Genomic DNA, 23,830 nt, shown 5'->3' with positions numbered 1-23,830 from the left:
CAAATATGATAAAATGCACGCACTGGACCCCCATTTGTCTAATTTCCACCCCCAAAAATGCTGGCACTGAGCAGCCCGGTAATACACCCATGCATTGGGCAGAGCTAGGCCCCCCTCATCCTTAGGCAATTGCAGCTTCTCCAGTTTTATTCTAGGCACTCCCCTTTTCCACACAAGATCTCGAAAAAGGTTGTGCAGCCTCCTAAACCAGTATTTGGGGATCCAAATGAGGGAGTTATGAATGGCGTATAGCACCTGATCAAATTAGTTCTACCCAAAGCAGAAAGTGGGAGCTTAGTCCAAGCCTACACTTGGGCCTTTATCTTTGGCAACATTGGTATAATATTAACCCCTAGGCGCACGACGACGCAACTATACATCCGGGTGGCCAGTGTCTTAGCGCACCAGGACATACACCAGTGTGCACCGGGAACAGGGAGGCCAGCTGTCCCCGACAGCTGACACTCCACTGTTGCCGATCAGCGGCTCATCGCCGCTGATTTCAGAATTTAACAAGTTAAGTGGCGCTTGATTGCGACCGCCGCATTTAAGGGTTTTGTAGCACATCAGTAGCTCCAACACAATCGTGGGGGTTGCTGATGCTTGTGATGGAATCCGGAGGCCAGATAACTGCCTCCGGGTCTGCGATATATGGAAGCCTATGAGGACCAGCCTCTCGTAGACTTACGGTCAGTGACTGTGACATCACACTGACAGCTGGAATAAATTACACTACCTAGGTGTAATGTATTCTAGCAGCAATGAGAGCTGCAAGTAAAAAAAAAAGAAGTGTAAAAATAAAATAAAAAATAAACTTATAATTAGTTAATAAAAATGTTTTACAAAAGTATAAAAATTAAGATATTTTTCCTATAAGTCTCTTATAGGAAAAAAAATGAACGTTAAACAGTACACATATTTGGAATCACTGCGTTCGTAACAACTCAATCTATAAAACTGTTATTTTTCCAGCCCGGTGAATGCGGCAAAAAAACAACCAAAAAACTAAAACCACCACCCCTCCCAAAATATAGAATAGAAAGAGATCAAAAAGTCGCATGTATGCCAAATTACTACCAATAAAAACCGACACCCGTCCCGCAAAAAACAAGCCCTTAAAAGTTATGGCTCTCAGAATATGGTGACAAAAAATTAATTTTATAAACCAGTGATTTTATTGTGCAAACTCTGCAAAATCATAGAAATACTACATACATATGGTATCGCCCCGCAGAAGTAAAACTGTAATTTTAAGAGCATAATGAACGCTGTAAGAAAGAATTTAAAACGCCCAAATCAGTGTTTTTTGGTAACCTTAGCTGTAAATAAAATGTAATAAAAAGTGATCAAAAAGTTGTATGTACCCAAAAAAATGGTACCAATAAAAACTACAGCTCGTCCTGCCAAAAATAAGCCCTCACACCGCTCAATCCACCAAAAAAAAAAAAAGTTATGGCTCTCAGAATGTTTTTAGTAACAATAGTAAAATATAAAATGAAAACTATACATTTGGTATTACTGCAATCATATTGACCCGCAGAATAAAGCTACGTTTTTGTTTTTACCGCATGGTGAAAGCGGTAAAAACGAAACCCAAAAAACAAATGGAGGAATCGCAGTTTTTTCCAATCTCACCGCGCAAAGAGTTTTGTTTTCGGTTTCCCAGTACATCATATGGTACTTTAAATGGTGTCAATAGAAACTACAACTCTTCCCGCAAAAAATAAGCCCTCACACCGCTCTATTCATGGAAAAATAAAAAATTATGGCGTTGGGAAGGTGGGGAGTGAAACTAAAATGGAAAAGCAAAAATGGATCAGTCCTGCAAAGGTTAATTTCTATTAAAAAAACAAATTGTTACCACGTGGGGGTATTGTCATATTCGGCAGAGGTTGCGTTACAAATTTAGGGGGCAACTTTTTCTCCTTTATCCCTTGTGAAAATTAAAAAAATTCAACATTTTAGTGGACAAAACTGTGGATATTCATTTTCACGGCCTAATTCTACTAAATTCTGCAAAAAACCTGTGTGGTCTAAATGCTCACTATTCACCCCTCAAGGAATTTTTCTAGGGGTAGTTTCCCAAATGGGGTCACTTTTGGGGTGTTTCTACTGTTTTGGTCCCTCCAGGGCGTTGCAAACACGACATGGCACTGAAAACCAATCCAGCAAAATCTGCACACCAAGATCAAAATGGCACTCCTTCTCTTCGGAGCCCTGCTGTGGGTTCAAACAGCATTGCCACATATGGGGTATTTCTGTAATCGGGAGAAGAGGCTTTAAAAATGTTGGGGTGCGTTTTCTGCTTTATTCCTTGTAAATACAAATTTTTATGTTTTTTTCAGAAAAGTAGATTTTCATTTTCACAGACTAACTCCAATAAATATAGCAAAATACCTGTGGGGGTTAAAAATGCTAACTACACCTCTAGATAAATTCCTTGAGGGGTCTAGTTTCCAAAATGGGGTCACTTTTGGGGAGTTTCCAGTTTTGGCACCACAAGGCCTCTTCAAACCGGACAATCCCTAAAATAAAATCTAAAAACAAAAGCAGACCCCCAAAATCCTGTAGGTGCTCTTGTTTCTGAGGCCGGTGCTTCAGTCCATTAGGACCCTAGGGCCACATATGGGATATTTCTTAAGACTGCAGAACCTGGGCAATAAATATTGATTGCGTTTCTCTGGTAAAACCTTCAGTTAGACATTAAAAAAAAAAAAAAAGTATTACAAATACATTTCGGGAAAAAATTTAAATTAAAATTTTTACATTTCCCCTCTACTTTGCTTTATTTCCCGTGAAACGCCTAAAGAGTTAACTTTCTGAATGGTGTTTTGAATACTTTGAGGGGTGCAGTTTTTAAAATGGGGTGCTTTATTGGGAGATTCCAATATATAAGGCCCTCAAAACTACTTCAGATCTATACTGGTACCTGTATAAATAGCCTTCTGAAATTTTCTTGAAAATGTGAGAAATTGCTTCTAAAGTTCTAAGCCTTGTAACGTCTTAGAAAAATAAAAGCATGCAAACAAAGTAGACATGGGAAATGGTAACTAGTGACTATTTTGTGTGGTATTACTATCTGTTTTACAAGCAGATACATTTAAATTTAGAAAAATACAAATCTTCGCAAATTCTCTAAATTTGTGTTTTTCACTAATAAATATTGAATTTAAATCGACCAAATGTTTCCACCATCATAAAGTACAATGTGTCACAAGAAAACAATCTCAGAATCACTTGAATAGGTAAAAGCATTCCCAAGTTATTACCACATAAGTGACGTCAGATTTGAAAATAACCGGCTGTGCCACAAGGCCAAAACAGGTCGCGTTCTGAAGGGGTTAAGGGACATGTAATCCTTCACTCTTGCCGTTACCATAACCTCCTAGTACTTAAATTCTGTGACCACTGGTATCGGTACCCCATCATCCCCATTCAGGATAGCAACTGGATCTATTAACAGGATAGAAGATTTCGACCAATTTGTCATTAGTCCTGAACACTTCCCAAAGCGTTTAATAAGATCCATAACTATATGCAGGGTGTGCTCGGTATCTGCCATAAACAGCATATCATGGGCATATAATGCTATGCGCTCCTCCACCGCCCCATATCTCAACCCCTGTATGTGAGCTTGTTGGCGAACTGCACATGCCAGTGGTTCCACTGCTAGAGCGAATAATAACGGCGATAAGGGACAGCCCTGACGCGTCCTCCCAGCAAATGAGAATTGACTGGAGAATACACCATTCAACCGTATCCTTGCAGTTGGGGCCACATACAACAGCTGAATCCACTTTACATAATTAGGACCGAAACCCATTCTTTCCAGGACTGACTACAGATAAAGCTTTTGACTGTGTGGATTGGGGTTAACAGCATCCAACAATAGAATAGCTCTTCCTATAGGGTTATCCGGAGTCACCTGTATGTTCAGAAACAGTCTCAGGTTCACCGCCGTAGACTTAGAGGGCATGAAGCCGGACTGGTCCCCATGCACCACCCCATCCACTACTCTAAAGAGCCTTAGTGCCAGAACCTTCGCCAGAATTTTTATATCTGCCGTCAACAGGGACACCGGTCAATAGGATTCAGGCAGTTGAATATCTTTTCCCTCCTTAGGCAGAACCACTTTGGTGGCCTCATACATTGAATCCGGAAGCCGCCCCTATCAATACTGTCCATCAGTGTAGTCAATAAGTGAGGAGAAAGCTCCTCCCCATAATCCATAAATATTTCTACAGGGAGGCCATCAGGCCCTGGAGCCTTTTCGTTCGCCAGTGTCCCTATTGCTGCTTTGAGTTCCTCCAGAGAAAGTCTCCTCTAATACGGTTCTCTTCTCAAGCCACAATCTGGGAAGGCGGACCTCCCCTAGATACTCCTCTAGCTTCTGCGAGGTGTACCGTGCTTTAGATTCATATAGAGTAGTGTAGAACTTCAGAAATACTTGTAATATCCTTCCCGTATCAGTGTCTCGCCTCCCCCCCTCCCCCTTTATAGTATGTATATAATAATTCTCCCTCTGGGCCTAAGCCATTTTGGCTAACAACCTTCCTGTAGTTTCCGCTTCATAATATTGTGGTCTAAGAAACATCCTCTTATCTGACCTCTCCAACTGATGTTTTAGCAACTTCTGAGCCTCCACCCAGTTCTTCAAAGTATCTGGCGTATTATCTGCCACATACTGCCGTTCCGTTTCTGCCACCCGCTCCAACAAAGTGTCCCCAAAGCTGTCCAGACTTAGTTTTAATTGCATTAATCTGTTGGATAAACACCCCCCTCAACCAGGCCTTTATTGCATCCCAAAGTATCCCCTGTGGAACGGTTATTGAAACGAAAGTATTCTTTTATCAAAAGGTATTTATTAATATCTTTTTATTGACAGTTTCAACCAGAATGCATTACATTTCCAGCACCCCTGTCCCCGTCCCAGACTCCCCCAGTCACCATCTTCATCAACATAGCAGAATGGTGCGAAAACTCAATAAAGGGTAACGCTGTAGGAGAGCAGAGATTTACAGAGTATCAAATCTATTCTGGAGAGAGACTGATACGTGGAGGAGGCATAGGAGTACTGACAATCCCGGATGTTTATCTATCCATATGTCCCACCACCCTATCTCCGTAATAAAGCTTCCCAAACGCAGTTATCCCTCCCCTTGTACTGACATCCCCTATTTGAAATTGATCTGATTTATCATGCATCACGGTGTTAAAATCCCCCATCAAAATCAGTGGTACCGCCAAGAACTTACAGTTCTTCCATAACTTTCCTAATACACACACTGGAAAAGGGAGGGGGAATATAGAGCAGAACCATTATGCATTTCCAATGATATAAGGAACAATGTACGCCCACAAGCCGTTCCTAGCCATCTACAGAAGAATGACAAATAAATGGTACCGCCCTATGTATGAGAATACTCACCCCCCTGGAGTAAGTGCTGTGATAAGAATGAAAACCGTGGCCTATCCAGGCCCTATGTATCAAAGACACTGTCTCTAGTCATATGTGTCTTGTGTAACCCTACCACCAGGGCATCCGGATTATTTTAATAAATTCAAAAATAGAATGACGTTTCCTGAATTCACACAGTCCACGAACATTCCAGGACAGACAGTTAAGTGATCCCATCAAACCTCAACATAAACCAATACATCCTACCCAGCATCTCGCGTAGTGCAGATCTGACCGGCTGAATCAAACACCCCCCCCCTCCCAATTCCCTGTAGAAAACACAATAAACCTACCCAACTTAAAAAAAAAAAAAAAAAAAAAAAGAGAGTCAGGGTAACAGTCAGTGTCCGCCCGAGAATGTCGGTGAACATCGGCAGGCAATTAACCCCTTCGTGACCAGCCTATTTTAGACCTGAATGACCAAGCCATTTTTTACGTTTTTCCATCATCTCATTCAAAGAGCTACACTTTATTTTTGCGTCGACATAGCTGTATAAGGTCTTGTTTTGTTGCGGGACAAGTTTTTAATAGCACCATTTTGGGGTGCATAGAATTTGATGAACTTTCTGGGAGGGGGGGGGGGGAAATAGAAAAATCCAGCAATTTCGTCACAAAGTTTTTGCGTCCTAAATTTACGCCGTTTTTTTTTTTAAGGCTGGATGCAAAGAAAACAGCAATTTTTGCATGTTTGTTTACGACGTTCAGCGTGCGGGTTAAATGATGTAATACGTTTATAGTTGGGGTAGTTACGGACGTGGCGATACCAAATATGTGTAACTTTTTTACTTTATTTTGTTTGTTAATAATAGAGAAGTTTAGTTTCCCCCACTTTTTATTAAACCTTGTTTTTTTAATGGTCCCATTAGGGGACTTCACTAGGCAATTATCCGATCGCATTTATAATACACTGCAATACTTCTGTGTATTATACCTGTCCGTGTAAAACGGACAGGCATCTGCTAGTTCATGCCAGAGGCATGATCTAGCAGGCATTCATTACAGGCAGACCTGGGGGCCTTTATTATGCCCCTGGCTGCCATCGGAGACAGACACTCAGTGATCTTATCGCCGGGTGTCAGTGGGATGAGAGGGAGATCCCTCCCTCTCTCCAAAACCACTCAGATGCGGTGCACGCTCTGAAGGGTTAAACGGGTGAGATCGATCTCACATGTTCGAGCAGGGACGCCCCCAGATTTGACAGCTCCCTGCTCGGTTTACTTATTCCGATGCAGTTACGTAAAAAGTCTATTTTATCGGAATAAGGCCCGTTAGTGACTTAAAAACACTATGGGGCGGTCACTAACTGGTTAACTCATACCTCGTATACATGGATAACGTACCAAATAAACAAATCCGTACTCCGACAATTACTCCCACTGCCCTGTACGAATAACCATCTATTCCTTCAACGCATTATAAACATATAACAGTCGAAAAACCTCCCCCAGTTCTTGGTAATCACTGCATATTGCTCTCAAAAGGATACCAGGAAGTTCAAAACACAATGAGGAATTTTCCATTTGTGCCAGTTATGCAGAAGGCCGCAATACCCGCCAGAGCCCTGCAGCGCCGGCCTCTTCGTCCAAGCCCTGTTCCGCTGGGATCAATGCCCTCTTTCCGATTCCTCAGGTCACAATCGACTTTCATTGCTGTCGAGCCATCCGATAGCCTCTCTAGGCATCTCAAAGAAGGTAGTTCCCAGGGCTACCACCCGAAGTTTGGCTGGATACATCATAGAATACTGAACTTGCAATGCCCGAAGGAGTTTCTTTATGTCCAAAAATTGCGATCTTTTCCGTTGCACTCCATTGAAAAATCAGGGAAGAAGGATACGCTCACCCCACTGAAGGAGATAAAATCTTGAGGAAAGCGAGAGAACGTCAGGTTCTCTCTAGCCTTGTAGTGTAGGATCTTTATGAGAAGTGGTCTCGGCAGCCGCCCCGGTGGGCCAGGTCTGGTAGGCACCCTGTGAGCACTCTGCACTGCAAATAAAAGGGGTCAATTTCTCTCTGCCAAACGTGTCTATCAGCCATTTTTAGTAAAATTAAATCAGGGTTGGTGCCCTGCACTTTTTCTGGCACCCCCACTAGGCGGACATTGTTACGTAGCAGCCGATTTTCCATATCATCCACCTTCGCTTATTCTCAAGCTGTGGTTGCATTACGTGATTGTACATCAAGCCGTATAGTAGAAATAGCATCCGCCATGTCTGACACTCTCCCTTCAATAGCTGTGGTGCGCTCCGCCACTTTTTGCAGGTCATTTCTCAGCAGGAAAATGTCCTCAGCAGAAAAATTTGTTCAGTTTCACCACATTCTGAGACATAACTTATATTTTTCCATCGTTTGAGCGGTGTGAGGGCTTATTTTTTGCCATTTTGTATTAGCACCATTTTTTTGGTATATACGATTTTTAGATCACTTTTTATTTAATACTTTTTAGTGCTATGGTGACCAAAAAACAAAGATTCTGGGGTTTTAAATTTTTATTTTTTTTACGCCGTTCACTGTGCGAGTCAAATAATGCTATATTGTAAACGTTTCAGACTTTTACGGACGCAGCGATAACAATTTTTTTATTTTTACATTGTGCTTGGAGAGAAATGGGAAAAGGGTTTTTTTTTTTTTGTTTTTTTTAACACTCCTGAAAACATATCTAATTTTTTTACACATTAGTTCCCGTAGGGGACTTGAACCAGCCATCATTAGATCGCTGGTACAATACATGAATGATTTAAGGACACAGCGTAACTAGCTGAGCTACGCTGTTTCCGTAACTCCCATAGTAGTGAATGGCAGTTACAGAAGCAGCGTAGCATGCTACTCTGTTTCCGTTACTATTCAGTTGTATGGGAGTTACGAAAACTGCATAGCTCAGCGAGTTACACGGTTTGCGTAACTCGACCATGTAACCAGGAAGTAAAGTGGCCATTCTATCTTACCTGGCTCCGCTGTGTTCCGGAGTTTAGGGGGCCCAGATGCGGGTAGATGATAGAGATAGATGCGGGTACCAGAGGTGGGACCCGCATCTGACATTTATGAAATATCCTGTGGATATGTCAAACGTCCTTTATGAGAAACCCACCGTAAATGCCGCGGTTGCTATTGACTTTTTGGTCGCTAGTGATGTTTATTAATTTTTAAAGATCTCAGTTCCCAATCAAACATTTTTGTTTTATGATCTATAGGACTTACATTTTTTAATATACTCTACTCCCTTTACAAATGTCTCTAAATTGCTATAGGCACAAAAGGCTGGAGTTGTTTTTTTTAATTTCGGATGTAGGTCAGAGTAAGGCGCTTCGCATGTAAAGAACCCGGTCTCGTTTTCCACGAGTAATCTCTAAAGCTGTTGTAGCGATGTTTCCATTCTCTCCCAAGTCCAATATTCTTACTTTGACTTGCATAAAGCTAGTTTTCTCACAAATAAATTGGAGTTGAAAGGGCCCTGCGGTTTTCTTTGGCTCCTATTTTTGTTTTTTACAGAATACGGTTTAATATAATCTCTTATAAAAATCGAGATTTAGTCTCTTCGATTTCGACGTTCAGAACTGGAAAAGATATCCCCAGAACCAGACGAATCAACTTCTGAACTTTCAGCATATAGATTTTCACATAATGTGTTTATTTTGTCCAATATTAGATTTATATGTCTGCCGAAAAATCTCAAAACCCTGTTTCTCTAAAGCTTTCTATGCTTTTGCTACTGCAGCACATTCTTTGGGGTATCAACATTTTTTTGAAGTTTAGAGAACCTTTCACATGTGCAGCCGAGGGCACAAACCCTGGGGCACTTTACATTTTTTCCCTACCCACCTCCAGCAGAGTAGCACTGTAACCCAACCTACACGTCACTTGAACTAGATCAACAGGACAGCTATAAATCACGGTAATAAAAATCAATTGAGTCTCTCCAGAACCTTACAAGTCTGGGGCAACTCCACATTACGTGAAGTCAGCTCCATTTTCCCCACACCTATAACACATGGAGTCGTGCATATATACCATTTTGTGTAAAAAGTAGTGGTGTTTTATAGACCCTGGGTAAAATATATATATCTGGGATAGTCTATACAATTCACTCACCTGTTCCAAAACCTCCACCTCTATAGGTCCCACATCCTTCTTCCGTCTCCCCTTAACAGACAGAGGCTGTGTTTTAAAGGTGGCCTCCAATAGACATCTATATAATAAAGAGATGATCCCCCTAGTCTCCCCCAGTTAAATCTAGAAGTGCGGATTGTGGTGCCTGTGACATGGGAGACCGCCTACTCTAACTCCCAAACAGGTCTTAGTTAAAGATATTGATAGAAAAGCACGTGGGAAGGCAAATTACAATTGTAGATACTCAAATTTTCTAAAAATATCATCTTGAAGAAAAAGCTGGCTTAGAACCTTTACAATTTCGCCATGGATTGTTTTTTTTACGGTGTTCACCTTGCGGTTTAAAATTATATATTAACTTTGCTGTTTGGGTCACGACTGTCATGGTGATACCATATGTGTACCTATTTATTCCACTTTTACTAAATAAAACCACTTATGGGGGGGGAGAGAAGGTTACTGCAATTTTTATCAATCACTTTTTACCAAAAGCATTATTGCCCGTCAGTGTAAAACTGACAGGACGTGCCAGAGGAACGTCCTAATAGATTACCTAATAGGTATATGCCCAGGGCAGACCTAGGGGCCTTTATCAGGCCTCCAGCTGCCATGGCACCCCACCGGAGGCCTGCAATTGCAGCCCGTCGATGGGTTAGAGAGGGACCTCCCTCCCTCTGTAAACAAGTTAAATGCGGTGGTCGCTATTAACCATGGCACTTCACGGGTTAAACGGCCACGATCGAAGTAAACTTTGTTTGGGGCTGTTGGAGCCTGGCTGTCAGACAGCCGAGCGCTGGTTCCAGCCTGCACGGGGCACCCATGCAGGACTTAGACTGAGCTGCCGCGAAAAGGCGACAGCCTAGCCTATGGCCCCCTTAGTGAACACAGTGAAAAGGCGTATTGGTGGTCACTAAGGGGTTAAATCCCAGCTGACGATCCCATCCTGGGTCAGTTCCTAATCTTACTTCAGCTCTCTGTACAGCTTCCCTATAGTATTTTTACAGAGCCCTAGAGGACAAATTTATCTTATTAACCTCTCAGAGTACCTGAAAGAAATGCCTACATGATGTCCCACACAGAGGGTGAAGACCCTTCATTATGAAGGAAAAACTCCTGTATCTGATCTGGTACCGTAGTGCCAGGAGCCAGTAGGATTTGAGCCTCCAGAAGTTAGGTGGTCTAGCGGTTCGGGGAGATCACAGCAGAGAGAACTGCATCGGCGAGTGGTCAGATAACCCCTTACCAAATACCGCACATCGCCCAGTAATCTCAATGCTTGTAAGTTGCAGAGTAATGAATCTATACGGGAGAGCATGCCACATGAGGCAGAGTAACAGGAGTATTGTCTAGTGCCCGGGAACCTAGAGTGCCAGAGGTCAATCAGAGCCACTTTGAGAATCTTACCAAAATGAGTTAAACCCACAGTTCCGATGGTCACTCCTCCAATCACCCTATCCATCGAGTTATCCACCATGTTATTAAAGAGGCTCTGTCACCACATTATAAGTGCCCCATCTCCTACATAATGTGATAGGCACTGTAAAGTAACAGAAGTGGTTTTTATTTCGAAAAACGATTTTCACCACGTTAGCGATTTTAGCTTTATGCAAATTACTTTCTTAATGCCCATCTGGGCGTGTTTTTTACTTTTGACCAAGTGGGCGTTGTAAAGAGAAGTGTATGACGCTGACCAATCCGCATCTTACACTTCTCCCCATTCATGTAGTCAGCACAGAGTGTGCTGTCACTTACTCACATTAACGTTACTGAAATGTCTTGAGAGTAAATAGACATCGCTTCCAGCCGGGACACTGTATATTAAACACTGCCGATGCTTCGGTAACCTTAATGTGTCACTTACTCGAGATCACGCTTGCTGTCTTTTAGAACGTGCTCTCGCGATATTGAAATCATAAATTCCTTTTGAACTATTTTTCCAAATACTCTATATGTCAGTTTCGGACTTTACAATGAGACTAGGTTTTTGACACATCGGGTGATGTGCGCATGATCAGCAGTCTTCATGTTGTACCGGAAGTTGTCAGAGTTTGGGCGGAAATGCAGATGGAGAAATCTGCCACTGCACCGAATGCTCCTGACGTGGAAGACACACGTGGGACGCTTTGATGAATCGCTATGCGCCATTGGTCACCAGTATACAGGATATTTAAACCGAATTCCAGTACACTAACATCTCCTGACGAAGGGTGCGAAACACAAGTCGAGGTGTCCCTCTCTGAGATCACCGACAGCCATCATGCCAGCTATAGGTAATAGATATTGATTTATAATGATCATTTATATGTGCTAGTAATAAACTACCTTATTGAAGGTGGATGTGCTAGAGAATATCTGTCCAGAGGCATACTATATGCTCTCTATGCTCTCCCTGTGTGCGGTTGCCCTACCTGCTGTAGATTATATATTACCATACATATTAGGCTATGGTGGTTATCTTCCAATGATCTCAGAGTTTTCTTTTTTTAAATGTTTTAATATATGTATGTATATTTATGTGAAATTTTGGGGGGTATCCATATTTATGGAATAATAAAATTAATATTTTGGACTAAACACGTCTAAAGATTTATTTGTTGTATGGTACGTACATGTGAGACATATATAGGTTCTCTCTATTTTGGATTATGTCTTATGGTTATACTTATGCCCAAAGCGTACTATAGGTGCCAATTCCAGATCAGTCAGTTCTCCTGCAAAGCTCCCTCTGTAATGCCCTGGTGAAGTAAACTTTACTGAAGAGGCGAGTGCTGGGCGCAGGACAGAACCTCCTGACACAAAAGGCAGGCTAGGCTAGGAAATCCAATCGATTGGCAAGAGAATCACCAAGATGCTGCATTTGACAGCAGAAGAGCAGTTGTCTTGGACAGTCCAGACATATGCGGATCAACCAAGGGACGGACAGCCCACATGGAAACCAAATCCTCCTTGAACGGGATCATGTCAGTCTTCTTGGAAACAAGCAAGTGCCTGTCAGGGTATTTTCATTCTTTTGAAAGGAGATCCTCAAACGCTGGTTTGGGAAACGAGAAGCTGGAGCCGGCAGAAAGACCGCTCTCTCTGGAGAAGGTCCTTTCTGGCTCCTGGATAGACTAAAAAGGATTAGCTCACTGCCTTTGGGAAGGGTACAGCCAGCCTTGGCAAAGCCAACACTTTTCCTATCTAGTTTCAGCCTCTTAGTGGCAAGGCCCTATACCCATGGTGTGGTGTCCTCCAATGATATTAAAAGGCTATGGACACCTTTGAAATAGTGGTGTTTTTGTTTTTTTAAGAAGGTCTATCAGTGTGTTTTGTGCAACTTTCTAAATACTTTAAAAAGTTATTTTTACATTTTGAGATACAGCTGCTGTGTGTCCTACATATCGCAAGATACACCTGCTCTGAGAAAAAACAAAACACTGCGGTTACCTACATTACAGCGCCGATCTCATTATGTAAGAGATAGGGCACTTATATTGAGTGCATAAAGAGGCTCTGTCACCACATTATATCTTTTCAGCCTCCAGGCAGCAACTGCATATACCCACGGTGTCTGTGATCCCCAATGAACTGAACGAGAACAGGATTTTACAGTTACTGAAAAAAAAAAAAAAATCCCCTTATGCTGCTGCGTAGCAACAAATTCTTCATCTTGATTGTATTCTTATGGTCTGTAGCTGTGCAGCCCAGTCTAATTTCTAAGTATTTAGTAATTAAATCGCATCTTTCTTTTTAGAATAGAGCAGAATTTAAATATTTGGAGTCCATCCAAAAGTCTACACATCTCTGTAGAGACTGCAAAAATGTGCTAAAATTTGTTAAAAAACTAAAATAAAATAAAGTAGGTAACTATTTCTATGTGCAAAATATTGACACATGTAAAAGCACCAGTGAGGTGACGTAAGTAGAAAGTAACACCAAATTCATTAATGCAATATTCACTTTTTCTGATAAATTTCGCACATTTGTCTCTATTTTCACAAACCGTAAATTGATGCATCATATGGCAGTATTGATAAATCCAATGTAGATAAAATGTATTAACTTTAAATCTTACTTTGCAGTAGACACAAAATCATTCAGTTCTCCACCTCCTTCCTCCAAAGCTTCCAGAGTTCTTGCCTCTCCAGTGGACTGGAGACCAATAACAACACACTGAAATATAGAAAGCAGTTATGTACTGCACTGAATTTCTACTCACATTACCGAGAAAAACAAAAAACAAAACCTTACCTTTCCATTTTTTATTTCTTCCCTGGCAAGCTGGACTACTCTTCTAACCTTGGAAGCTATGCAGAGGTATTTGAAAAACCTCTGGTGAGCAGACCAGAACTGACCCCACATAGACTTTTTCATCCTCTGTTCTGCATCAATTAGGTCTGCAGCCTGTTGAAACCGCTCTCTGGCCAGCACCCACTTGAGAAAGGGTAGAGAACAAAGTTACTTTAAAATACTGTACTCATTCGACAAAGTTTTCCTGCCATTTGATTGTAAAATAAACCAATATCCCATTAGCCAAACAAATGTGTGTATATGCCTGCCCAAGCTATACATTTTTAAGTGGTAGCGTTGCAAGTTTAAACATTCTGACTTTCAGGATCAAATTTTTTTTTTTTCTTCATTTAACTTTTTTTTAAATACAAAAGTAGAAAAATTACACATTTATATAAGGCATTCATGCTGCTGTCAGAAATGTGGTGGATGCTCAGAAAATACTTTGTTCATACAGTGGAAAATTCAACTGGAATTGAATTTAAAGAGGCTCTGTCACCAGATTATAAGTGCCCTATCTCCTACATAATGTGATCGGCGCTGTAATGTAGATAACTGTGGTTTTTATTTTGAAAAACGATCATTTTTGACCAAGTTATACACAAACTATTTTAGATTTATGCTAAATAGTTTCTTAACCCCTTCAGGATGCAGCCTGTTTTGGCTTTGTGGCACAGCAGATTTTTTCAAATCTGACGTGTTTCACTTTATGTGGTAATAACTTGGGAATGCTTTTACCTATCCAAGCGATTCTGAGATTGTTTTCTCGTGACATATTGTACTTTCTGATAGTAGAAAAGTTTGGTCGATAAATATTTATTTGTGAAAAACACCAAAATTGAGAAAATTTGCAAAAATGGGCATTTTTCTAAATTTAAATGTATCTGCTTGTAAAACAGATGGTAATACCACACAAAATAGTCACTAGTTACCATTCCCCATATGTCTACTTTATATTTGCAAGGTTTTTTGAACTTGCTTTTATTTTTCTAGTATGTTACAAGGCTTAGAACTTTAGCAACAATTTCTCACATTTTCGCAAAAATTTCAAAAGGCCATTTTTACAGGGACCAGTTTAGATCTGAAGTGGCTTTGGAGGGCCTTAGATATTGGAAATCCCCTATAAATCACCCCATTTAAAAAAACTGCACCCCTCAAAGTATTCAAAAGAGCATTCAGAAAGTTTCTTAACCCTTTAGGCATTTCACAGGAAATAAAGCAAAGTAGAAGGGAAATTTACAAATCTTTTTTTTGCCAAAATTCATTTGGAATAAAAAAAAAAAAAAGTGTAACACAGAAGGTTTTACCAGAGAAACTCAACTCAGTATTTATTGCCCAGGTCCTGCAGTTTTTAGGGATATCCCACATGGCCCTAGTGTGCTAATGGACCGAAACACCGGCCTCAGAAGCAAAGGAGCACCTAGAGGATTTTGGGGCCTGCTTATGTTTAGATTATATTTTAGGCACCATGTCAGGTTTGAAGAGGTCTTGTGGTGCCAAAACAGTGGAAACTCCCCAAAAGTGACCCCATTTTGGAAACTAGACCCCTCAAGGAACTTATCTAGGGGTATAGTTAGCATTTTGACCCCACAGGTATTTTGCTATATTTATTGGAGTTAGTCTGTGATTTCAGAAAAAACGTAATTCATTTTTCAGACATTTTTAACATTTACAAGGAATAAAGAAACCCACCCCAACATTTGTAAAGCATCTTCTCCCGATTACGGAAATACCCCATATGTGGTAATAAACTGCTGTTAGGACCCACGGCAGCGCTCAGAAGGGAAGGAGCGCCATTTGGATTTTGGAGCGCAGATTTTGCAGGATTGGTTTTTAGTGCCATGTCGCGATTGCAATGCCCTCGAGGGAACAAAATAGTGGAACCATCCAAAAAGTGACCCCATTTGGGAAACGACACCCCTCTAGGAATTTTTCTAGGGGTATTGTGTCGTATAACACAGGTTTTTTGCCGAATTTAGAATTGGGCCGTGAAATTTAATATAAACATTTTTGTCCACTAAAATGTTGCATTTTTTCATTTTCACAAGGGATAAAGGAGAAAAAGTCGCCCTAAATTTGTAACACAATCTCTCCCGAGTATGATAATACCCCACATGTGGTAATAATTAGTTTTTTTAATAGAAATTAATTAACCTTTGCAGGACTGATCCTTTTTTGCTTTTACATTTTAGTTTTGCACTCCTCGCCTTCCAAACGCAATAACTTTTTTATTTTTCCATGAATTGAGCGGTGTGAGGGCTTATTTTTGGCAGGACGAGCTGTAGTTTTTATTGCTACCATTTCTTGGTACATGCAACTTTTTGATCACTTTTTATTTAGAGCTTTGGTGACCAAAAACAGTGATTTTGGCATTTTAAATTCTTTATTTCTTACGGCGTTCATAATGCGCTATAAATTACAATTTTACTTTATTCTGCGGGTCGGTACGATTACGGCGATACCATATGCATATAGGTTTTTTTATGTTTGTAGCGTTAGCACAATAAAATCACTTCTTTATAAAAATAATTTATTCTCTGTGTCACCATATTCTGAGAGCCGTAACTTTTATTTTTCAGTAAAAAAAAAAAGCTGTGGGGGGGCTTGTTTTTTACGGGGCGGTTTGTAGTTTTTATTGGTACTATTTTCGTGTACATGCGAATTTTTGATCACTTTTTATTCTATATTTTGGGAGGGGTGGTGACCAAAAAAACTAGTGATTCCGGAATGGTTTTTAGTTGGTTTTTTTTTGCGGCGTTCACCGTGCGGTAAAAACGACATTATAGTTTTATAGATTGGGTCGTTACCAACGTGGTGATACCAAATGTGTACTGTTTAACGGTTTCATTTTTTCCCTATAATGCGAGACTTATTATAGGAAAAAAAAAGAATTTATTTTTACACTTTTGTAAAACATTTTTCTTAACTTTTTACACTTTTTTTTACCTGCAGCTTTGATCGCTGCTAGAATACATTACACTACCTAGGTAGTGTAACATATTCCAACTGTCAGTGTGACGTCACAGTCACTCTGACAGTCTACGAGGACCAGCCAGAGGCTGGTCCTCATAGGCTTCCATACATGGCAGACCCAGACGCCGTTGTCTGGCCCCCGGGTGCCATCACAAGCATCAGCAGCCCCCACAATTGAATGGGGGCTGCCGATGTGCTATAAACCCCCTAAATGCGGAGAACACAATCGAGCTCCGCATTTAACGGGTTAATTGCCTAAATCAGTGGCAATGAGCCGCTGATCGGCAACAGTGGAGTTTCAGCTGTCAGGGACAGCTGACCTCCCGATTCCCGATGCACACCGTCGCCGACACTGTCACAGACAGTGTGCATCGCAAACTGCAGTGACATCCTGTCACTCTGACAGGAAGTCTATCAGGAGGCTGGTCCCGATAGGCTTCCGTACATGGCAGACACGGAGGCCATTACTTGGCCTCCGATCGCCATGCTAGCCATCTGCAAACCTCACGATTTCATTGCAATCACGGGGTTAATTGCCGAAATCAGCGGAAATAAGCCGCTGATCGGCATACAGTGGAGTGTCAGCTGTCAGGGACAGCTGGCCTCCCGGTGCAGTGTGCGACGGGAACTGCGCAGTAACTTAAGACACTGGCCACATGGACGTACAGTTGCATCGTGGTGCGCCTAGGGGTTAATAGACAACTGGGCGTGTTTTTACTTTTTACCAACTGGGCGTTGTGAAGAGAAGTGTATGACGCTGACCAATCAGTGACTAATCAGTGTCATACACTTCTCATTGTTACAGTGTGATTGTGCAGTGAAAGAAGCTGGGCTGGAACAATGAGAAGTGCATGACGCTGATTAGTCGCTGATTGGTCAGCCTCATACACTCCTCTGTACAACGCCCAGTTAGTAAAAAGTAAAAACACGCCCAGTTGTCTATTAAGAAACTAAATTAGCATAAATGTAAAATGGTTTATAACTTAGTCAAAAATTATCGTTTTTCAAATTAAAAACCACTGTTATCTACATTACAGCGCCGATTACATTATGTAGGAGATAGGACACTTATAATCTGTCACCGAGCTGCTTTAAGCTTGCTGTCTTGCTAATATGATTTTTTTTTAATTCTAATACATTTACTCAAGTTTTCGGATGTGGGCTCATAGAAAAAATGTGTTAAAATCCGGTTTAGCCAATGACATATAGCATACATAGGGCCTCGTTCACATCAGCGCCTGGGTTTAGTTCGCGCTTTCCGTTGGAGGTACCCATGAACAGAGACAAACGGAAACCACAGCTTCCGTTTGCATTACCTTTGATTTCTATGGTAATGCTTCCGTTGCAAATGGTTTCAGTTTGTCTCAGTTTTGTAACTTGTTTTTTTTAGTGGAAACAATTAGCATGTCCACGCTACAGTTCCAACTAAAAAAACCAGAAACCTTACAGAACGGAGACAAACTGAAGCCATTTGCAACCGAAGCATTACCATTGAAATCAAAAGTAATGCAAACGGAAGCTGTGGTTTCCGTTTGTCTCTCCGTTTATGGGTTCCTCCGACAGAAACCCGAAGCTGATGTGAACGAGGCCTTTGTAACAAATTTAAATGGAACCTTCCCTTTTATGGCCAAGTACACATGGGGCGGTTACGCTGCAAAAAAAAGGTACACTGCATATACACCCCAGTGGCTGCAGGCAATTCCAAGCAAAAAAAACGCACCAAATTGTGGTGAATTTATTCGCCCAGAATGTCCGCTGTGGAGAAATACAGCATTTAGCCGTCTTGCTGGTATGTTTCATCCCACGTGACCACCGCTACAGCCTGTGAGATGAAACGTCATCCCAGGAGGCTGGCCTGCAGAAAGTCAAGTTTTTTTTTTTCTCTAACTTGCGATTTTTGCGGCGTTATCGCGGTGAGTCCACCACAAAATTTGCAAAACTAGACTGTTTGTTGCAGGTTTCAGATACTCATTTAATTCAATAGGGGAAAACACACAACAAAATAGTGGCGATTCCACAACCACAGTTTACATGCTGCGGCTTTAAAAAAACGAAATAAAAAAAAACACCGGTCACTTTGTGTGCAGAATCTCCGCATATCACGTACGCAGCGTGTGGATAAGATTTTTTTTAAATCTCATTCACTCCTCTGCTACTGTTTTATGCTGCGGATTTTCCACCACATGTTGCGGAAAATCCGTAGTATTTACACCACATATAGACTAGCCCTAAAACGAAGGTATGTGCAATATTGGATAGTTGGAGAATCTCATGCAGCCTTCTAATGTAAACAAGCTCTGAATTTATTTGGAGTTTGAGGATTAAACACCCACCAGTTTAACAGACTTGTTGTACATTTTGACATAATCCTGAGAGAGCGGAACTTCTTCAATTTTGAAAGTGACACCAGTGAAGCTAAGCTGCCTTGCAATGTACATGCCCCTCAGTTTCATATCCATGGCCACAATTTCCATCGCTCCAACACCCCTGAAATAAAAAAACAAAAAAGTTTTAGTGAACGCTGCACATGCAGCAAAATAGTAGATACAGTGCCTGTCAGCAATATTTGACATGCTCCCAAAAGCATACTTTGCCAGATTAGCCGCAGGCAGCCAGTCGACATTTCCTCTGCAGTGACTTCAATGGGCGGCTAGGTGCGTGAAAACGCACCAATATAGGACATGCAGTGAGTTTCACTCAGTGGACTCTCGCTGAGTGATAACTCACGAATGTGTGAACAGCCCCATTGAAATCAACATGCGCAGCGCACAGACGTTATTCACATTCGTTTGAATGCATATTTCGATCGTAAGGGCCCAATTATAGGACAAACCTATTTAGCAAACAGTGCAGCATATTAACCTTGGATCCAATTACATTGGCCTGACAAAAGCTACTAAACTTGTTTAGTATATATTTTTAGGGACTCAATCTTTCTCTTAATTGTTAAAGCAGCTCTGTCACCACATTATAAGTGGCCTATATTGTACATGTGATCGGCGCTGTAATGTAGATTACAGCAGTGTTTTTTATTTAGAAAAACGATCATTTTTGACTGAGTTATGACCTATTTTAGCTTTATGCTATTGAGTTTCTCAATGGACAACTGGGCGTGTTTTACTTTTTGGCCAAGTGGGCGTTGTACAGAGGAGTGTATGACGCTGACCAATCAGTGACCAATCAGCGTCATACACTACACCCCATTAATTTACACAGCACATAGCGATATAGCTATATCGCTATGTGCAGCCACATACACACACACGTTACTGCAGTGTCCTGAAAATGAATATACATTACCTCCAGCCAGGACGTGATGTGTATTCAGAATCCTGTCACTTCTGTAGCGTCTGATATTTACAGCAAGGCAAGCGTAATCTCGTTTGAAATAACAGGTTACATCGTAATCTCACGAGATTACGCTTGCCTTGCTGTAAATAACACAGAGACGCTACAGGAGTGTCAGAATTCTGAATAAACATCACGTCCTGGCTGGAGGTAATGTATATTCGTTTTCAGGACACTGCAGTAACGTACGTGCGTGTACGTGTGTGCATAGCGATATCGCTATGTGCTGTGTAAATTAATGGGGTGTAGTGTATGACGCTGAATGGTCACTGATTGGTCAGCGTCATACACTTCTCTCCACAACGCCCAGTTGGCCAAAAAGTAAAAACACACCCAGTTGTTCATTAAGAAACTCATTAGCATAAAGCTAAAATAGGTCATAACTCCGTCAAAAATGATAGTTTTTCTAAATAAAAAACACTGCTGTAATCTACATTACAGCGCCGATCACATTATGTACAATATAGGCCACTTATAATGTGGTGACAGAGCCTCTTTAAGTGCACTGTCTTGCCTAGAGCAATATAATCAAGTTTCCTTCATGAAAAAAAAAAAAAAGTTTCACACACTGGTTTGGACCAGTGGATATAAAAATACGAGGTGCAAGATTCTTTTTCTGACAAAAATCATACCTTCTTTCCACAGCCTGGATAAAATCATTAAATTCTCTAAAAGGAGTACCTTCACCCCAAATTCCCAAACGGCTCATATAGGCCATATTTCTTGGCTCAGAGGCACCTGAAAGAAAAATAGTCCTTCATAAGCAGATGAAGATAGTTACATGTTTTGGTGCTTTACTGAAACAAAAATAATCTACATACCTGTGGCACTTGCATATACAACTCTGGCTTTAGGCAGCCTGTTCTGGAGCTCAAGCACCGCTAAACCAGTTTTTGTTGGTTTTGAAGAACCAACTGGACACAGATTTTTTGCCTTGTGACATTCATCAAATACAATCTAAATTTAAAGTAATTAAGGAAACTAAGGAGACGCTTTGTTTAGGCATAAACTTGCAAAATACTTTAGTTTTCCTTTTGTTTCCATGATGTAAATGTTGTCTGTTTACATGCCTCCCAGTTTCTGGTCCACTGCTAGAAGATTATGCGCAGGTGCTGTGATAGCGCAAGAGTGGGCATGCGTGGTAAACACTGTTAATGTGGAAACCACGCATGCTCAGAGACTGAGGAAGAGGATCCGGTCCACCCATTCCCTCAGTGTGCAGCGATGTCAGGCAGGGAGTTACAGTACATCGAGCCGACTGGAAAATTGAAGTGTACGTGGCAGTGCCGGAAGTTCAGATTTCAAGATTGGAGACCATTCAGGTGACCAGCGCTGGAATCGGGTGTTAGAAGAGGAAATCCAAACGGATAATATTACAAATTAGAATTTTAGATGTGTAGTGAAATAGAAATTAGTTTATAGGTTCTGGAAAAGCCCTTTAAAAATAAGCATTACATCCAAAAGGAAAGAAAAGGTCAAGGTTCTGTTTTGGATCAGATCCTGGTTTTTGATACAAACACACTGTATGCAGACTGAAAGAGGGTGTGGATTAAAGGAATTTCAACAGTCAAAATCAAAGTGATAAAAAGGATACAACTCCATCAAAATCCTCTGAGCACCAGTGAAGAAGCTGCTTTAAGCGGGTTTTGTATTTACCCCCAGACTGGCTTTCACCAATCAGTGAGGAATATGTAGCAAATATAACACCTTTCTTTACACTTCCATTATGCTTGGAAGAAATTTTTCCATATTTAAACTGTAAAAAGAATTGTTTAAGTGAAGAATATCATCCACAGAACAGGGATAAAAATATATAAAACAAATATAAAAACAACTGTTAAACGCACCTTGTTTAACGAATGAACCTGAATATTTTTAGCTCCAATGTCTCTTAAATCTCTTTCAGCATCATACTTTAAGTCATTTGACACACTAAACCTGCAGAACAAAAACAAGATCGTGCCAATGCCATTAGATCTCATTAAAAGCACGGCAATTAAAAGAATAGTATGGGATTAGGAGAAGGGGGGGGGGGGGATAAAAAAAATTAAAGCAGCTAACCCCCCTCGTCAAATTGGTGAAGAATACACAGGAAATAAATGGAAGATAGCAAAACCATTGTCCTCTTAAAGGAACAGTGTCATCACAAATTATTTTTTTATATGTTAAAGATGTTAGTGCTTTATTAAAAACGTTTATATTTATTTGTGTGTTTGTGTTTTACTTTTTCTTATTTTTACACTTTTTCTTCCCTATGGGGGCTGCCATTTTTTGTTCCATTTCTGTGTGTGTCGATTAACGACACATACAGACATGGAATACGGAAGCCACAGTCCCATAGGGACTGCGAACGGCTCCCGTCCCATTGACTTCAGTGTACGGCGTCTGTGTGGGAACTGCGCATGCGCCGCTCCCACACAGTCCAATTCGAAATTGGCGCCGTCCGGCGCCATTTTCCTGTGGACCGGAAGTCGCGGCCGGACAGTAATATTACTACTTCCGGTCGCGGCTTCCGGATTTGTGCACTTGGACCAGCGGCAGCAAACGGAGCGGACGGGCCGGAGGGAGCCGCGGCGGCAGGAGCAGGTAAGAGATTTCAATGTATGTTCGTGTTTACTACTGTATGTAAACCTACTACACTGTGTGTTAGCTCAAAAAATGGCGACACACAGTGTAGGAGGTTACACCGTTCAAACCCCTCGTTTATCCCGGCACTAGCCAGGATAAAGGAGGGGGGGATGCTGAGAGCTCACTAGAGCGAGGGCTTTTTACCCAATTTTGCAGAGCTGCAATTTTGGGAATAGCTCCATCTAGTGACCAAAAATGGGTAGTATTATAAATTAGAATTAATTTATAATATTTCCTGACTCGTGAAAAAAATAAAAAAAATATGAACAATGTTTAATCACCCACACACTAAATGTTTAATTTTTTTAAAAAAAACATGTTTTTCTGGCAACACATTCCCTTTAAAAAATAGGACACAAGTCACAGTGCCATTTAGTAGCTTAAAATAGATCAAGACAGTGTTGCCACTTATGCATGAAAAACTACTCAAGCAAACCCCAAAATAGAAAAGACGCCTTTTTAACCCCTTGTTAATCGGCATCATCCACTTCTCTTCGTTACCACCCAGCTTCTGGCAGTTCAGACACACAGCGAGTCCTCGCGAGATCAAGCTGTGACATCACTCACTTCCTCCCACAGGAACTTCATCGCATCGGACGAGCGAGGACACGCTGTGTGTCTGAACTGCCAGAAGCTGGGCGTTGTGAAGAGAAGTGGATGATACTTCTATACACAACGCCCAGCTAGTAAAAGAAGTAAAAACGCCCCGATGTACGCACACAATACACGCCCAGATGTACTTTAGAAAGCCTCATTTACATAAATATAAAAATGGTCATAACTTGGCCAAAAATGCTCGTTTTAAAAAAAAAAACAAAACGTTACTCTTATCTACATTGCAGCGCCGATTTGCTGCAATAGGAGATAGGGGTTGCAAAATCTGGTGACAGAGCCTCTTTAAACAACTAAAAAAAACAACTTTTTTTCTAAGTTACTTATTTCTATTATATTTTTACGTTTTTTGCTGTATTTTTTTTTTTTCTTCTTCCACATGGTAGAAAGTATTAAAAATTAAATAATAATTTAGACATGTTTTCCTATGTTGGCCACC

The 23,830-nt window shown here is 41.0% G+C and overlaps 1 protein-coding gene across 3 annotated transcripts in view; it reads right to left on the bottom strand.

Annotated features, from left to right (window-relative positions):
* Positions 1-23,830, bottom strand: part of SBNO1 (strawberry notch homolog 1) — a 100,302-nt gene that overhangs the window by 25,738 nt on the left and 50,734 nt on the right. For all 3 annotated transcript variants that reach the window (XM_075833940.1, XM_075833944.1, XM_075833953.1), the window contains 7 exons: positions 21,999-22,089; positions 21,746-21,907; positions 20,973-21,108; positions 20,784-20,889; positions 19,137-19,290; positions 13,792-13,974; positions 13,616-13,713 (listed from right to left, as the gene is read on the bottom strand). In XM_075833940.1, the coding sequence (XP_075690055.1) occupies positions 13,616-13,713; positions 13,792-13,974; positions 19,137-19,290; positions 20,784-20,889; positions 20,973-21,108; positions 21,746-21,907; positions 21,999-22,089 (930 nt within the window). The remainder of the gene's footprint in view (positions 1-13,615; positions 13,714-13,791; positions 13,975-19,136; positions 19,291-20,783; positions 20,890-20,972; positions 21,109-21,745; positions 21,908-21,998; positions 22,090-23,830) is intronic.

The sequence above is a fragment of the Rhinoderma darwinii genome, chromosome 1, assembly GCF_050947455.1.
Source record: "Rhinoderma darwinii isolate aRhiDar2 chromosome 1, aRhiDar2.hap1, whole genome shotgun sequence".
NCBI classification, from domain to species: domain Eukaryota; kingdom Metazoa; phylum Chordata; class Amphibia; order Anura; family Rhinodermatidae; genus Rhinoderma; species Rhinoderma darwinii.
Note: the sequence above shows the minus strand (reverse complement) of the source record. Positions and strands in the feature narration are given on the sequence as shown.